Source organism: Bombus huntii, chromosome 2 (assembly GCF_024542735.1).
Source record: "Bombus huntii isolate Logan2020A chromosome 2, iyBomHunt1.1, whole genome shotgun sequence".
Classification (NCBI taxonomy): Eukaryota; Metazoa; Arthropoda; class Insecta; order Hymenoptera; family Apidae; genus Bombus; species Bombus huntii.
The window spans coordinates 18,232,978-18,252,299 of NC_066239.1; the positions used below are offsets into that span (position 1 = coordinate 18,232,978).

The following is a 19,322-nucleotide window of genomic DNA, read 5'->3' on the forward strand; positions in this document are numbered from 1 at the left end:
TATGCGTGTTGAGTTACGATTATACGCGTGTGCACAAATGAGTTGTAACACAGAGTGGCCCGTCTGAACTGTTAGATACCGTTTTCCTGCAAACTGTAGCAGACATCGACTAATTCTTTTCTACGTTTTAACGGTACAAGGAGATTGATCGCTACGAAGCGCGAGGAATTTTTCTGTCACGACTACAAAGGGATGCAAGAGGGCGGCTCTCGTTCTCTTTGACGCAATGTCGTATTAATTCCCGTTTGTTAGGACAGTTCTTAGAAAACTGAATAACATTCGTTCGAAGCATCTTTCGTTATTTTGCATAATCGACGAGTGGCGACGAATGGAAAATGTAAAGGCAGGCTCGAGCCAAGGCGCCAGACAGTAATTAATTAAAGCAGATTTAATTTCCAAGACATTCGCAAAAAACGCATTACCACGGTGAATTCTGCCTATAACTGTGCGTCCGTGACAGCGTATGCGCTAGTTATAAGATAATACTATTGAGAACGTAAAGCGAATAGGTGAGGAAAATTACGAAGAAGCAAAAGAAGAAGAGAAAGAGGAAGACCCATAGGTTACGACTGAATTTATTTCGACGATAATCGTAAGAGTCACCCGCGCTCTCCCGGATAGGATACAGGGAACGCGGAAGTGCGTATGTACGTGCGCGTTGAACGCGTAGCTTTGTATAGCTGCGAACGTTCATAAACCGTGGCTCTGCAAGAAGCGCTCGTCGTGCAAACAACGCATCCTATGATAGCACGCAGGAAATGCTTGTCGCCAGTATTGTAAATACTCTGACAGACCTATATGTTATTCGATATCTATGGTCTTTCGCTTAATATTTGCCGTATACTTTATAACTGTAATCTTTATAGCGTAACTATCTATAGCAGCAATTTCTCGCGTGACTTTGCGTAAAGAAAAATTCAATAACGGGATATGTCGGAGAATGTTGAAAAAGAAAAATTCTGCCAATTGATTAATAAAGAAATAGAAGTTTAATGCCGCACACCCTAATAACAGAGTCACGTCGATAACACGAATTATTAATAATAATACGATAAGATATGATTAGCTTCTATATAAGTAGGTATACTTGTAACTATATATATTCTTAATTATTTAGCTGTTTTTACATTCAGATTTTTGTTTTCCTATGAATTGTTTATCCCTAACTTCACTCTACTTGCTTTTCATTAAACCGTTAATAACAGATACCGTTGACTAAATGATTTCCTGTTAATAGATTTTCGAGTTCAATTTGACGATGCGCTTGTTTATGTAGCGTAATCCACGTCGTGATCACGATACACGTGGTATCTGCTTGACAATTTTGAAGTTTACGACCGTAGCAAACGACAAGGTGAAGTATTTAAAAAATATGCTTTTAATACCTTTCTTAAAGCAGGTAGACAGATCGTTGGCTGTTTCAACGATAATCGCGCAATGCGTTTTTATTTATCTTTATTTATGAGGCACTCCTTAAGTAATTACAGTCGAAGAACCGAAACTCTCCGATAAAAATCGAATCTTTGCTCTTCGCTTTATCACGCGTATCTCTCTTATCTATCACTTAATCCTGAATACTTCAACCGTTTCTCCCAACAATTTAGTCGTCGACGGACTTCGACGATCTTATTAACAGCCAAGTCTACACTGACAGGCAATTGTCCGCGGACACGTGAAGCAGCCGATCAGTGGCAGACAAAATTCAAGTGCAGAAACAGTTCGCGTATAAAAGCTACGTCCACACTGGCGGATAATTGTCGACGAGTATACGTCATCCGGGGAAAAGTCTCGAATGACACGACGCGGTATTTGCGTGTCGAAAGTGAAAATATTTTTTATCAGAGAAAGTGAAAAAATTTTTTTATCGGAGAAGTTTTCTTATTTACTTGTGTGATATTGCGGATATTGTGACATACATGTACATATACAGTTACCGACATATGTATATGCTAATTCGAACTTCGATGGTACACAGCGAAACCAGTGACGGTATGTTTAACGTGTTTAGCGAATATTTTCTATAATTGACTGTCTCTATAACGCCATGCGAGTTATAAATTTCGATATTTTTCATCGAACAAGAATAAAAACTTCTGTCAAACGTGTATATGCATGTACTACGATATACATACATATTATACGAAGCACACATACATAGAATGCATGGAACAACCGAGTGATTTTACGATATGTACGTGTGATAATAAATAGAAAATGCAGCATGTCTTAATTGTACCCCCCTGGCACGACTTGTATAACTTAGATACATGTATATGTATTTATTGAATTGTAAATGAATTATAAAGCGTCACGTTATGCCTAAATCCGGTTTCACACAGAGATTCGCGAATCGTGGTAACCGAGGGTGGCGAAGCCATCTCCAGAAAGGGTGAGAGATACGTTTGGGGCTACATCGATGATTGGTTGTGATCGCGCAAGTACGTAATTTTCTTTCTCGTCGAGTAAGAACATGTACCATACATGTTCGTAAGTAAAAGTGAACCAAAAGATCGGTCAGAGCCACGTCAGCGCTCTAGCAGTTTTGTCAGAAGGTGCCAATGTGGAGCCACATGAAGTTTAATGGTTCATCTCTATATTCCTATATCCGTGATATGCGCAAAGATCGAAAGAAGCCTTCTGGAAGGAATACGAATCTGATTGGTTGTTTCTGGCAGACTCGATACAGTCGCGAAGTTACGCGCGTGTAAAACAGTATAACATCGGGTGATAATGAGCGACACAGAGCAACAGTATCTTCTTTGCCTGTTGCATCTCACGAGACTTCTTTCCATCTCCGAACTCCGTACATATAATCAGTTTCTATCATACGCGTATCGCGCTGCGCGTATCTTCGTGTGAAACCGACCTATTCGAATGTAGAACTGTTTTTATCCGAATATCACAGCGCTATGTGCATATTGTACTATTGGGTTGTCCGGAAAGTGTCTTTCTTTTACAGACACATCTTTTATAACGACGCATCTTTATACAAACATGAATAATAATACAAACAAACAATAATATAAAACGGAAAATGTTGTGAAAGAAATCCATTATTTCCTTATAAAACGAAAGAAACTTTTCAGACGATCTAATAGCGTAATAGTGCCACCAAGCAGCCTATTTACAACTTATACAGTTTCCATTTCTCAGGTTAAGACAAGGAACTAAATTTTCTAACGACGTAAAATTCTTATTACAGAAGGTTAGGAATGAGTTCGTGCAAAGAGTACGAACAGTCGATTCTCGCAGACGAAGAAGAATACGAACAAATGATCCCACGGTAATTTCAATGAGCATCAAAATTAAAGTCCAAAGAGGGAGACAGGGATTCAACGAGATTCGTCGGTGTCCATGGAGATTCGGTAAGAGTAGAGAAAGAATAATCCTGGTACGACCTGTAGACAAATCGTCGCTCTAGTTTCAATCTGCTGTATCTCCGCTGCTTTGTAAACTAAGGAAACCGAGTTTCGAGTTTACGAGGTTTAACACTGTCGCGTGGAGTTAGGAATTACAAGAGCTAAACGTTTGTTGCTGTCTAAGCAGAATTTTCATCGTGTTACAATGAATTTGTATTTGCATTGAAAACAGCAGCTAATCTTAGAAACTAAGAGGACGAAATGGCGAGAGGCTGTTGTTGCGATCGTTACGCAAATGATATCGACGCTAAATGTGTCGAAGCCAACGATGATTGAGAAGACAACGTGTGCCGGCTGAACGATATATCAGATGAACAAACTGCCGACAATTGGATCGCCGTCAAGCATCACATAGTCATTCCATCGAATTCAATTTGACGATATCGCAGAACCGAAACATGGCTACCCTGGTAATTGCGGATTACGCGGTGATCGCAATTACGATGCTCATTAGTTCAGGAATTGGTGTGTACTACTGGCTCACCGGAGGGAAACAGAAATCAACGGAGGTAAATTTACTTTAGGTGCAATAATTCTTCCATGTAAAAATTGTTTCGACTCTTGTGTAAATAATATGGGACACGCTTAAGATGAGATACATAGATTTATTTATATATATATGGTAGGAGTATTTCATGGCGGACAGATCGATGGGAGTGGCACCAGTCGCAATAGGTTTAATGGTTTCGTACCTATCTGCGGTTAGTTTGTTGGGAGTAAGCTCAGAAAATTACGTGTATGGTACTCAGTACGCTGTGATCAACATTTCTTACGGGCTTGCTACTCCCTTCGTCGCTTACTTATACATGCCGGTATTTTTCAAACTTGGCAATGCCAGCGCCTTTGAGGTAAGTTTCTAGAAAAATTCAATTTCAATTTCAATTGAATAACTTTGTAAGATAAGAACCAAGACCGCTAAAGTATCGTTACGTATGACAATTTTATTTTAACGATACGTGAAGTATTAGTGGTTCGTGGTAGTGAAACTTTTATTGTTTGTAAACAGTACCGATAAGATATAGATAGTTCTAAGTAAAACTAAAAAATAGTACGGTAGAGCTACGTTTATTTGGAAGCTCAGTTTCTATTATTCCAACTACGATCGAACGTAATTTTGTCAAACGTATTTTCGCAAAGTAAATTCTATGCGTCAAAAGAGGAACAATTGACACGAATCCTACGTTGTTTCAAACAATAATCGGAACTGCTCGGTTATCCGAACTGTTTCGTCTCCCTGTTCGGATAAACGAGATTGTATCGTATACGATAGAAGCACAGTTATGACAATATTATATATTGAACAACGTATAAAAAAAGACACGAATAAAATAAAAAGAAATTTTCCTATGCTTTCAGTATTTGTACAAACGTTTTGGTAAAGCGGCGAGGCTGGCAGGAAGCTTCGCTTTTATACTTCAGCTGCTTCTGTACAGCGGTGTAGTGCTGTACGCACCCGCGCTTGCTCTAGAAGCTACCACAGGTATCTCGACAACTGCAAGCGTAATCGGCATGGGATTAGTCTGCACGTTTTATTCGACGATAGGCGGTATCAAGGCAGTCCTCGTTACTGACATATTTCAGAGTCTCTTGATGCTGATAGCCGTTATCTTGGTGATCGTTACAGCAGCCGTGAATGTCGGAGGTCTCGATCAGATATGGGAGATTGCTCGTCAAGGGTCGCGAATAGAATTCGATAGGTGAACGTACCATTTTTTCAGACGATATTCGTACTAGGAATGCATAGATCGCTAGAACTAACGGCGTGTACAACACCGGGTTCTTTTTACACTCGTGTGTTATAACATTTGTATTGTGACGCTTGTATGATATTATATTTATAACTTTATTCTTATTTTGCTTTCTTACTTCTTTCTATTCTTCGCTCTTTCAAGCATTAGAGTTAAGAAGCAGTAAGTTGTACTATTAGAACATAGCGATAGCGCGTTTGTTATAGTTTCTGGGATAGTTCTGATATTTTTTGCGATAGCTAAACAGGCCAATATGTAGCTGACTTCTGCATTCGCGTTCGAAGTACAAGCAAATTACAAATGTGATTGCGTAGGCTGGTAAAACTTGAACATCTTCTTCCAATTTCCGACCGGTGGTTCCCTCGAGACTTTTGTTCCTCGTAACGAATGCTATACGTCGCGATAAGCAAACAATTTGGCCTTGAAAATCATGCTCAACGTCAATTTCGCGATTGCTTCTTCCAACGGACCTGCACCGATTCAAAGCTACAGAAACACCTCTCAAAGACATGACATTTTTTGACAAACACCCTGTATATTCTCGTGCGTAACTTACGGAGCACTTGCTAATTTTAAGTTCGAATAAGACACGATATAACTTAGTTTTTGTTATGATACGCATGATTAATAAGTAACGATTTAATTTTATAATTAAAACGTCCACTTACGCTTATCGCGAGTAGGTACTCGTATCGAGTGTCTCGTACGACGTTACGTTACGACGACAATGTATTTGCAGAAGTGAGTACGTATATGGTTCTGGTCGGTCTGCAAAACTCAATTACGATGCAGTCTCATGGAACCTAGAAGTCCGTGCGTGCATCGTTCAACGTGAAAATTACAATTTATTCTCATTATTAAATAAATAGGAAGAGCTGCGGCGAATTGCCAACTAAAATCTCAATCTACCAGTGTTCGGTAGATATTACGATATTATTACGCTTTACGTATCGTTTAGAACATCGAAACAATCAGAGCATGATTCTTTAACCGTGGTTATAATACGAACCGTTATGTTGTATAACACGAGTATAACAGTGCGCTAGCAACTGGTTAAATCGATTTTCTCTTTGGCATTATATATTGCAAATTGCCACGAGCGTGATGCACTTAACACACTTTCAAATACCATGCCGGGCATGAAACATTTATTTTACGAGGAATCCAGTCGGGTATCGATACTGACAATGGTATGTGCATTCATTCAGCATTTCAATGGACCCAACGGTGCGACACACCTGGTGGAGCTTGACATTTGGAGGTTTCTTCACCTACCTTTCCTTGTACGGCACCAACCAAGTTCAAGTTCAGAGAATGCTAACCATCAAGTGAGTATCTACCCGCTGCCGACTTTCTACACAATGCGTATGTGTCCCACGATACCGCCAATTATACACGTTCATCGGAATTCCATAATTAATTACCGTAAGTCGACGCGACGTCTTCGTTGATACGCTTCTAAACGTTGGAAGACGATAAAGAATTCCATCTCGACGTTTACGAGTTCGTAGAACGCTGCGCTTCTTCGGCTATTTCAAAATTTACCGATATATCGAGAAAAAGAACACGAACAAATTTTCGTGTAACAGCTGTGTAATAAGATAAGTACATTGTAAAGTGAATTATTTTCTCATCTTGTTAACTCTTTTTGTAGTATTATTTCGATAAACGAAATATATTTTCACCGTCGATAACGGAGGAATACATTTCCGTCATCGATGATGATTAGCAGTAACAAAAAAGTGCTCTCATCGCTTATAGGCAATGATTATTTGCAATCAAAAATAGTTTCCGCTATCGATAACGATTATAGATAACTAAAATCGCTTATAACGATTGTTCGTAGCTAGAATATTTACAAATTAATATTTCTTAATCGTCTATTTTTCCTGAATAATCCCTTTGAGATTTAGCGAGTTAAAAAATTAACTTTTTTGCGCTTTGAATGATACGTAACACGATACAAAGACTACGTGGCAAAAACGTACCAAGTTCAATTTTTACGTTGGTTACTGATTGAAAAGTAGTGGATGTTCTATTTTTATTATTTCAAATAGTTTCATCGTGAGAGCTATTTCAATAAATACATGCAAACGCTAACACAGCTTCTGTGTTAAATTCATCTTAAATATAATTCAGTAAATATTAATAAACTCGTTACCTTTTTTCAATTACGGATTAATTAATTAGATATTACAGATAAATATTTATGAGATAATCAAATATATTATTATAGCCAATATCATATATAGCATAACTAGAAGAAACTCGAATTAACCTCGTTTAAGATCGATCGGTAAAGTTTGTACGTAATTCAAGAATCTTCAACCTACTGTTCCGCTAATCCATTTCGTAGCAGCAACAAAAACTCGTAAAACGAGCAAATAACGATGCACGATCTTCGAATCGATCGATCTTTCCTCTTTCTTTCGTCCAATCGTAAATTAACGTTCGATAAATCAACGAACCGACCTACGAATGAAACTTCTATACAACTCGAATATTGCGTATCCCGATCCGAATTCCAATGGCATTGTATTCATCTCGAGGCACATTATCGCGATTCTCTTGTTCGTAGCGTGACGACACGACAGAAAGACGGAGGAATTTTCCTGTAGACTTTATCCGAGCTACGCATCTCGCATGCATACCGCCAGTAGCGATCGTTCGATAAATCGTTCTTCGTCCGCTACGCCGTTGATTCGGTTTAACGATAATCGTCCATAAAATTATCGCTATGGCCGAATTTTTCGCTTTTAGAAACGTGAAGGACGCGCAAACTGCCATTTGGTGGAGTTGGCCATTGTCTTCGCTGATGTCTTTGGGCCTATGCTTTGCCGGTTTGGCGATATATACCAAGTATCGTGATTGCGACCCCCTTCAGGCCGGAAGAATCAACTCGTACGATCAATTAATGCCGCTTTACGTGATGGACATGCTCTCCGAGTATCCAGGTGTGCCAGGACTTTTTATAGCCGGCATCTTCAGCGCTGGACTCAGCACCATCTCCGCCACGGTGAATTCCCTAGCCGCCGTTATGCTCGAAGATTTTATCAAACCCGTATATCGTTTTCGGTAAGATTCATAACATCGTGAAACGAGCTGAATCTACTATGCCTTCGGTCGTAATATACGATAATCTGTATTTAGAGGATGATTCAATGACCCAGAATAAGGTGAAAATCGAGAATGACGAAGTTGCATCGGAGGCTTCGTCTTTTAGAGAACGGGCATTGCTTTGTCAAGGACAGAAGCAGATAATTGACAGAACTTTATTCTATATTGGGAAATAAGTTAAAAATATTAAATGACATTTTTTTCGTTTAACAGCACGTTTTCGGGAAAAGCGAATTTGTATATATTTGGTCATGAATAGACCGCATTAATTTATGCATTTATGCGGAAACCATAAGATCTCGTGTAATCTCTTAACTCATCTCCCCTAATTAAACCTCTGCACTCCGAATTTTATTTCAATTTGCTTGCCAGCAGCTCCCAACGCTTTTAAACGTTTTATTTGAAATTTACTTTAACCAAGAAATAAGACAATTTAAATAAACAAAGGAAGAAACAAATTCGTTTAAATACCAGCTTTATTCACACTATCGTTGCACTTTGTAATTTTTAAGTGTACGATATATCTTGAAACAATTTCCAGGTTGCATTCCTGATTTTCTTTCGCACGTTTCACAAAAAAAAAGGTGGGACTGAAAGAATGTCGAGTGGGACTCGACAAAGGAGCTCCTGAGATAAAAACCGATGTCGAGTCACACTCGACATAGGAGTGCAAAGGGTTAATACATCGTTACTTGTCTCGTGGTATTCCGATCACTCGTACAAACCCGCGTGTACGTACGTGCGATATATGTAATCCACTACATCAGCATAGAAACAATTAATACTATTTCAGGGGCAAGGAGATTACCGCAACCGGATCGATCATAGTCAGCAAGATTCTGGCTTTTATAGTCGGTATCGCTTGCATAGGATTGGCATTTATGGGTCGATTTCTTGGCGGGCTTCTTCAGGCTGCTTTGACGATTTTCGGCGTGGTCGGTGGTCCTGTGTTCGGCATGTTCACTTTGGGCATGTTCACGCGGTTGGGAAATCAGAAAGGAGCCATCATCGGCCTCTTGACTAGCCTCGTTTTCTCTTTATGGATCGGTTTCGGTCAGCCAAAGCCACCGATTCCAAACAAAGTGAACGTCACCGCCTTAAACTGTAGCTACGCCGATGCATATTACGATCACGAGAAATCGTCGAATTTGCATTTCGAATACCAGTAAGGAATTCGCCTGCTATTCATTGACTACGCATATTTTCAGTCTCCGTTCTACGCACATTTTCTGATACATGCAACTGCTTCTTGGCTTTCATCATTTCAGATATTTTTCGAGGTTTAGCGTAGTGGGAAATAATATATGGAAAGTCGTATCCTTTAAAAGAAACTTTTTCCCAACTATTTCGTATTTCTATTTATTTATATCTATCTGCATATTAGTATTTGAGATTATAACTGTATTAGATATAACTGTATTCGATATTACGAGCAAGTAAGTATTTCATTTTAAATATTCTATGTACACTTGCAGTACGTTTTCGTTGCAAGTACACGTGTTTGTTCTTTGAACTATCTGCTGTCTAGTTATTAACGTTAATTGTATTACAGAATTATCGTTATCGTTAAGAATATTTTTATCGTTCACTGATCTCATAAATTTCTTCCCTATTAAATATCTTTGCACGTATATAAAATAATTTTATACAATTTTGCCGTTTCAATTTTTCTTATTCAACACTTCATCGATGATACACTTATAAAAATAATCGGCAGTTGTACAAAAATAGAATTATTTCGAAGAATATTTGTTAACGTTATTTGGAGAAAGATAAATTTACAGTACTATGCAAAAGAATAGTATCTATTAGAAACACTTTTTCGAAATCGTGCTTCTTACCACAACTTACTTACGCTAAACTACGTCTGCACCTGTCACATCAAATCGCCAACGTTTTCCTTAATCGCAAAATTAATACTTATTCCACGTAGTACAATTTACCATAATTGATTTCTAAGAGGTAATAAATTATACGGCTTTTCTGTTGCAGGCAAAATAACAATGACTCGTACTTCTACCTCTACCGTATTTCCTACATGTGGTACTGTCCACTAGGAAGTTTGATCAGTTTCGTAGTAGGATGGATTTCCAGTTGGATTTTGAATTCAATTCCACGCAAAGAATCCAAGAATACGCAGCCAGAACTTTTCACACCGACCTAGTCATCACGACCATACAGAGAAGAATCGAGAAATTCGAATGAATTTCAAAGCACAGTAGCACCGCGTACGTACGCTGATTCGCGTAACGAGTGACGCAACAGACATCTAAGAACGAACTTGTTCACATACATTCATACATACATACATTCATACATACACACATAATTTTACGATAACGAATAACCACTATCGTCTTCTAAATATCCTACGATTTCCACCGGCGCTCGAGTTACCATTAATCGGTTGCATTATACAATTTTTAAACGGACGATCGCTCCTTAGAAGATACTGCCTCGTCATCCTATAATTTCCAACATCGTCATGAACAACGTGTGTCTCTGGTATTTCTGCGATTAAAAATTACACGTCTCCTCGTGCAAGAAAACAGAGCTAACTTATCGATCGTTTATTTGCAACGCGCTATGGCTCGCACGAGTCTCGCGAATGGCCTTCACCTAAAAACAAACCGAAACAAAGCCCAAATCCGTGCAACAAGGTAGCTGTCTTATCTCGACAAAAATCTGATCGATTAAAGGAAAGATCGGTTAAATCGCGGTAGCGGATAACTGAAAACCTATCGTATTTTGAAAAAAAGAAAAAAAAATAGAACATGTTAGGTAGAATATCTTAACTACGGAAAGCTAGGTGCCATTCGAAAAAGTATGTAGAAGATCCGTCGGAGAGATAGTTCGGACGAAATCGCGGTCGATACAACACGTACTCGGTTTCCTTTCGGAATTCCGATTATCGTCACGAGGCGTCAACCTCTTCTCCTTCTCTGCAATGAGGAGTAGACGTAAACACTACTCGAACCACGGGTGTGCTGAACGTTTACCGAAACGTTCGCAAATCACGATGGAATGCCGTCAGACTAGTGTTCCCGTGCGCGGCACACGGTGACATACAGAACGAAGCAACGACCCGTGCACTGTGCAGCGCTTACGTAAGGAAATAACGCCGTATCGAGAGAGACAGAGGGGAATGAAGGGAAGGGGAGCAAGAGAGAGAGAGAGAGAGAAGAGAGACCGAATGGACCACCTCGTGCTTCGTTTCGTCTATATACTAAAGCCGCGTATTCAACGTGGTCACGTAGTACGCTTGCAAATGTTTGTGAGCTTTTTGAAATGTTAATGGGCGAGCGTGCGTGACAAACGTTTGTCAACCACTTCTACTAAACAAACGTTAGCAAACAAGGGCTTGTTTATGAGCACCTGTCGCTTACGCATCGGTACCGCCAGTTTTTAACTTCAACCGTACGGAGGTCGCGGTTATCGATGTGCTCTGAAACACAGAACGCACAGAATCGAGAAATCAGAGCGGTGTAAATCAGTTCATTCCCAATTTTCGTAAAATAGCGTTTGGTGTTTATTGTTATAAAAAATTGATTATACTTTATGGAGTCGTGAAAACGTATCGTGGCAGATAATAAAGCTATAACTTAAAATACATTTACCGTGTAAACGCGGTCCCTTCATGTCCGGTCCACTTCAAACGTAACGCTACAGTTCATGTATTTTATTTTATATTATTTGTTATACATGTAACACATATATATGTGGGATAGTGTGACGTCAGGGGAGGACGTAGCGTGGGGGGTAATTGTTTATAAACGTTGTCAAGATATGTTAATGTTGTCAAGGAGTGTTGTGAGCGTTACCAAGGTTAAGGGAATAAATGTTAAGGGGGAAAAAAAAATAATGGAAAATGCTATCAGAGTTGAATTTATCGTGGTCGTGTGAAGTTCGTCGTGTTGTTGTGACGTAGAATTAGTGAGAAACGAATACGCGAAACGCGGTATTATATTCGATTTCGCGTGAGTGCAACGATATTGTACTTATCATACTGTTTTCTATAAACTTATAATATAACATTCCTACATATATATATATATATATATATATATATATATATATATATATGTTCTACTATAATAAAGTAATGATATATTAATCATAATGTATTAGTAGATAATGTATTGTACAATATGCAGTGTACAATGTACTTGAACACATTTGAAAATTATTTATGAAAAATTGTCGTTGACGATCTTAATCCCAAATTTGAAGGTGTTAATATGAATTTTTGTCAGATTACTTTAGAGACTGTTACTCGTTGACAAACGTATAAAATATTTACGCTTTCGGATGATCATAGACACAGTACGAGTTAATTATGAAACTAACAGTACGATATCCTGCCAAGTTGAAACACGTGACTAAATTCAAATTGTCAAAATCTTGGCTCACCGCTGTAATTTTCAATTCGCCATACGCATGTGCAACGAAAAGATTCGAATTACACGGAGAACGTGATTCAATACTTCAAACTGTCGAAAGTCTTGTAAAGTAAACACTTTTTCATTTTTAGTCTTTATCTCGGTAAAGTGTATGTAATTTACGAAGTAAAACAACGTTATATCCACACATTGTATAAAAAATCATTGGAATCCTAAAAATATATCGTTGTCAGTCTATAAAAATCTACGTAATTTATATCTCAACCACTTTTGGTAGTTCTAGTGTTATTAAACGTGTGCAAACAAAGAATTGGAGTGGCAACACCCATAAATATTAAAACAGACATATGCAAACGATTAAGTCTGTGCGCGGCATACGTCATCGATAAACAACAATCAAAAGATTCGTAAATGTTTGTGAACTACTTGCGCGATCGGTGGATACGTGGATTAACAATCTTTTTTCGTTTTGAATATACGCGACACTCGACTCGGCTTTCGTTGAATTTTTGAAATGGAGCCTTTATGGCTGCCGCCATCCGCGTTGTGCAACCATCACTGTCTCCTTTCGCCCGAGTAATTGCGTTACGCAATTCGCGCATCTCACAAGCTTCGCTTGTTCGCTAATTTAACGTGGGACAATTCGTGGATTATGTAAGGACAGCAGGAACTGTAAAAACAATTTTTATGTGGAAAAACTTGATAGAGAACTATGGGAAGATCGTTGATTGTAAATTAGATCAAACGACGTTAAAATAAAATGTATAATATGTTATCGACAATGAGAATGAGGATGTTTGAATGATGTTGATGGAATGGAAAAAGGAAATGTTGAAAATTCCTTAAGGAAAAATCCTTAGGTTTCTCAGGTCGAATAAACTAAAAAATAAAGATTTAAAGCAATCATTCTCAATTTTAATTACGATACATATTTAACGTTTAAATACGCGTTTAGCATATTGATGCCACGAATACGCAACGAATGTTAATCGAACCCATGGACGAGGTAACCTCTGTTATTTTATAAGTCTTCGTCTGTGCACTACGACCATCGTCATCCGGTACGCAACAATATTCTCCATGTTCCGCCTATGAATGAACGAACGACTGGTATTTTCTGGTATAAACTTGGAAATTTTCACTAATTGGGCTCGTAGAGAATCCAGTTAGTTTTTCCTCCTTTTGTTCTCTCTGATTCGAACGAACCTCGTGTAATAGACTAGTCTGACAGAGATTAAGGTAGAAACAACGGGAGTTTGAAGACACTACCAAGAAACGAAATTACAGAGGTACACGTAATATACCAACACTATCGGTATTTATGTCTGAAATTTACACTCGGAACGGCTAGACGAAGACAATAGCTGAGGAACATGGAGAGTTTCACTAATTTTTATGGATAAGCAATTTTTAGATTCGATACATTGTCGACTAATTTTGAAATTGAGTGTGTGTTTTTGATATTTTTGAATATTTGAAAGGTATTAATAACGCTAACGTTAGTTAACGTTACAGTAACACAGTAACTAAGCTATTAGGTCGTCCGAAAAGTTTCTTCCGTTTTACAAGGAAATAATGGATGCACAATATTTTTCGTTTTATATTATTTTTTCGAATTACGTATGATCCATTTTGTTCTATCAAAATAAAAATCACAACGTTCGGCAGATTAGGTTTCATGTTTGTGTAAAGATGCGTCGTTGTAAAAGACGTGTCTGTAAAAGGAAGACACTTTTCGAACAACCTAATGATACTACTTGTTTCTCGCAAAAAAAGAATTGTGTAGATTTATCATTTACGTATATAAAAAAAGGCTTATTTCCTTCTTCGATTACTTCACATTAAAATATATGTTTCCGGCTGCCAAGTATTTTTAAAAGAATCATTATACAGGATGCGATGACAAAGCAGATATGTACAGCAGCGCGAGTGCCAAAGTAATCTGAACCTTTTTTTCGCAATTAAATTTATATTACTAGCGAAATTCTACAAATTATGTAAAATCGCAAATTTCTACTATTAATAAATACATTTATTAATCTACGTAATCTACAACCTGTAACTTTCAATTCGTTGATATCAGTAATATTCAGATGTCTACGAACAATGCTTTCACAATTTACATGTAAGATACGAAAAATTATAATCGACATATGATAAAAATAGTATCGATTAGAACGTAACAGTCACGCGTGCTAACGATAGCACGAGACCATTTATTTACTTTTATAACACAATCAGAGTATAATACAAAGTCTCCATTGAATGCAAGTTCGAATAATTATGGGAGATATAAATAATTATGTGGTTATTGCAACGGGCGTACAATAGAGTCGGGATACTTTTTTCAGAACTCAGAGGAGCATGTAACGCCACGGATGTGACTTGTCTAATGTTCCCTGTAATTAAACGAAATAATCGAGTCGCGGAGTTGCATCGCCGTCTTGCCGCGTTCTCATTATAATGCCGCGCATTCCTCCGACGAAACGAGTCTTTCCCTCAGCACGTACGCCGTCTACGTGGAATACGGAATGCAAGAATGATGGATTACACGCGAATTCGCGCTCCGTACATATTACGTTCCTCTTCGCGCACTACCGTTTCATTTTAATTATTATTACTTTTAACCATCGGCCAACTAGCGCGTTTTAATTATTTCAATTTGGTCTTTAATGTGCCGGATACATCGAACAGAAACAAAAGACTGCCGTTATTAAGAAAAAGCAACGACGTGTTACGGCAACGAGAAGAGAATAGATCAACCCTTTGACCAATTTGGAATTAACGATTTCCAGAATAATTAATTTTTATCGTCGAGATATTTCTTTTTGCTTTTCTCATGTCGTCAGATACAGCGTGTCTCGGTATCGATAACGCGGCGAGGGTGATTCTACTTGAAAAAACAAATCGAAAATATAAAATACATTTTGTTCAATCGAAAGGCGTTTATTTCAAGAAAATCGAGTTTGAAAATTTGTCAGATATATTCGAACTTGACTAATTCGTTCGTACGCCGTCCTTTTCGCTGTAAAAACAACTAAAACCGTCAGATGTTAATTGCAATGAAGGCGCGAGTTACACAGTCGCCTTCTTATTTCCAACCGGCGAGATAAATTTCTTAATTATACCGGTATCCTGGTCGTATCGGTGAACACTGGCCGCCGCGACGCCAGCAACCACATTGTACAGAAATCCCCCATAGGTATGGGGTAAACGCTGCAGATAGCCACCGGGCATTTTTTCGACCTCGCCGGAGCTGTACATAGTTTCTACGGCGCGGCGTACAACCGTTCCGTTTCCTCATACCGTGCATACGTGCCTAACGAGCAACGTGGTATAATGTACATAACACCATTATAATAAACATTATACTCGCTCATTCACACACGCGCGTGCTAAGAAACACACGAGATTTGTGTAAATAAGCGCGCGCACGCGCCTTACCAATGTATTCTCTTTTGTAAAAACGTACCGAGTCCAAAGATGCACACCATTCCTTGCGAAATTTATGCTAAACAATATTTTTCGCCGAGGACGAGATAACCTCTAGCGTGCATATATGCGTACACGCATACATACATACATTCGTACATATACAGGGTGGTTGGTAACTGGTGGTACAAGCGGAAACGGGGGTGATTCTATGCGAAAAAAGAAATCGAAAATATAGAATAAAAATTTTTCGTTCGAGGCTTTGTTTTCGAGAAAATCGACTTTGAATTTTCGCTCGGTACGCGCGCACTTTATCACGTCTCGTTATAACGGATCTCACTGTAGGTTTTTAAAAAAATTAAAAAAAAAATTTTATTCTATATTTTCGACTTCTTTTTTCGCGTAGAATCACCCCCTTTTCGCTTGTACCACCAGTTACCAACCACCCTGTATATGTATACAGTGTATTCCGTATAGGAGGTGGTCTACGCGTTAAAATAAAATTTTGCCATTTACATTCAAATAGAGCACCTCGTCAACGGCTTTTATTGTACATTTTCGTATGTAGAATAATTTCCCCTAACTTTGCCGATTATTTACTCCTGTCCAATCCGGAATTGGCCAAATATACTTGTCAAAATTTCAAACTCCACTTTGTCGAAAATAAAGCATCATATGGAAAAGTTTTATTCTATATTTTCGACTTGTTCTTTGGTATACAGGGTGAGTTAATAAAAATTATCAGTTTTTTATGAATTACATTTTCAGAGATATCAATGTGATTTCTTTAGTTTTATGTTGTAATGTGACTTGTGGAAAGTAACTGCATCCCCCGTTCGGGATCGGCTCAAGTTATCCGCTTTTCGTTTCGTTTAGCATCCCAGATCCTGAGTCGATCTTTATGCCAATACAGAGGTTGGTGGGTGTGGTTGAATGCAGTTGGTTTCCACAAACCTTCGTTTCGTTGTAAAATTCAAAGTTAGAAAATCAAAGCATGTTCGTCCGATCAGTCTGCTCGAATACGACGAATTTAATAATTAACTCGATTTATTACCGATACTTAAGTTAAAAATCAGCGAGCCAAATATCATCAGGGAGATCAATACATACCACTAACGACGATTATTAAACACTTAACGATCGTGCTTATTACGCGATACGTATTACCTTAACAATGAAGTAAGAAAATAAATCAACCCGCTGTAATTGCTACACAGAGCGAGCAGTATTATGGAAAATTCATGAATATGCAGACCAGTGAATAGAATATGGTTCCCATAGTTATCCCTAATGCGAGATTCAATCAATGATAATGATTATAGCAGCGAAACGCTAAAGTTCAACGTGCAACGTTATAGAAAAGAAGAAGATAAACAAGGGGAAAAAAAAAGAAGAAATTACTTTCGAACCCGCCTGAGAAACTACACGTCGCGTACGCAATTAACAAACAGGTAAAAAGAACGCATAACTCATATTTCTGGGTCTTCCTGTGAAAACGATTCTTCATCCTCGAATACTCGAAGAAAACGAAACGAAACGAAACGAAACGAAACGACTCGAGGGATTCGTGATTGACTTTCTCAGTTCTTCGTTTTCAGGAGGTATCTGTTAATTGCATAAGTATCAGTTTCTCGACTTTGTACGCACCTGCACTTTGTATACGTGGAATTAACGAGGCATCCAGGATGCATGCACGTCTCGTGCATACAACTATGCGTGCACAGTGCACACAGATTGCGGCTCCGGCAATTGAAACCTAAACTTTACATCGTACGTACTGGATGGAAACAAAGAAACAAAACGATCGGCCACGCGAAACCAGCCGTTTAACATCGGTAGAACTTGACTGCCATATTCTTGTACCCTTATCTTCTTACAGATACCATCGATCAAGCCGTACGGAACGATCACGCGAAAGCAAGAAATGTCTTCGTCCGTACAATTTTCCCCATCGACGATCCACACCGGTTCGTTGATCTGAATTCGAACGAACGGATATGATTCATACATTTCAATTATTCACCTGGTCGATGCAACATTCACGATAAAGATAAAACCTGTTCGTCTGAAAATAAATGCGCTATCCGTATGTACGGCCATACGTGATGTAACTCTGGTTAAACGCGCGAAGAATCGGATACGTTTTCTCGTCTCTTCATTCGAACGGTATTAACTCGTTCGGTGCTTTGATAAAGATAGACAAGTAAGTATGTATCATTAAAGAATGATTGACGCGTGGTGCCCAACGTCGTCTCGCTTGTCGGATCATTACATAGGCAGCGGGTATTTGAAAGAGATGAAGCGATCGTGGATGCGACCCGAGAAAAACTAAATACGCGTAACACGCTGATAGCTTTTGAAAGTTTACGCCAATCGTTTTACACGACCGAACACGACCCTTTCATTAACAATGAGATTAAGACGATATCTCTCATTGTACGCCGATGCATTATTTCATTTCCGTATCGAAACGATATATTGGTATCGTTGAAGTTCAATTAAATAAATTCCAATTCGCGTGGAACTCTTTTCCAAAGTGCCACATAAATCAACTTTTTATAACAGAACACGATGATGACATACACCACTATGATTCTCAGCTCTCCATATGTTAATTAAAATTATTTGATTTTTTCAGATCATCGTGTATAACATTTTATCCAGATAATAATTAATATGTTAATGTCAATGGTAAATAATCTAACAAAGTGAATGGCATTTAGTTTTAAGCGAGAAGAGAAGAAGCGAATACTTTTTCTGAAATTTCTATTTAGAAATAGTCAAAAATAGAATATAGACTCTGCTAAATACCATAATAATTTAAATCAATAAATTATAATATATGATAATTCCCAATTTCTATGCACAGTGCGCTCGAGTGTATTAACACTTTGAACATCAGTTTCCGCTCAATCTTCGTAAATACATATATACCAACCTTTTATATATGCAGCTAAAAAAACGGTGAGCAAAGATTACTTTGCTATTATTTTAAACGCAAGAAAATATTCACAATATTCTTCGGAGCAAAACCGTTGCCTACTTATTACCGAGAACCAATAACTTTCACCAATTCGATAACAAATCATCTCAACCGGAGATTCGTGTTTTTCGCATTAAAATAATAATCAATCAATTCGAACGTGGCCGAGAACGTGATTCAGATACGTTTGAAGCCACATTCTTACCCTTGAAATTCTACAAAG

General features: G+C 38.2%; 2 protein-coding genes across 13 annotated transcripts in view; one reads left to right on the forward strand and one right to left on the reverse strand.

Moving 5' to 3' along the window:
* LOC126874390 (protein expanded-like) overlaps positions 1 to 19,322 on the reverse strand; it is a 122,364-nt gene that overhangs the window by 68,284 nt on the left and 34,758 nt on the right. The gene's annotated exons all lie outside the window — the stretch shown is intronic.
* LOC126874515 (putative sodium-dependent multivitamin transporter) lies at positions 1,379 to 19,097 on the forward strand. 4 transcript variants are annotated; one of them, XM_050636715.1, is made up of 10 exons: positions 1,380 to 1,989; positions 2,340 to 2,438; positions 3,203 to 3,365; positions 3,592 to 3,928; positions 4,046 to 4,267; positions 4,776 to 5,116; positions 6,376 to 6,495; positions 7,928 to 8,242; positions 9,078 to 9,449; positions 10,277 to 19,097. In XM_050636715.1, the coding sequence occupies exons 4-10, from the start codon at positions 3,818 to 3,820 to the stop codon at positions 10,446 to 10,448; spliced, it is 1,653 nt and encodes a 550-aa protein (XP_050492672.1). In that variant the 5' UTR covers positions 1,380 to 1,989; positions 2,340 to 2,438; positions 3,203 to 3,365; positions 3,592 to 3,817; the 3' UTR covers positions 10,449 to 19,097. The 4 variants fall into 4 exon arrangements, with proteins under 4 accessions (XP_050492690.1, XP_050492672.1, XP_050492665.1 ...); XM_050636708.1 differs by lacking the exon at positions 2,340 to 2,438; XM_050636725.1 differs by lacking the exon at positions 2,340 to 2,438 and having other exon boundaries at positions 3,595 to 3,928.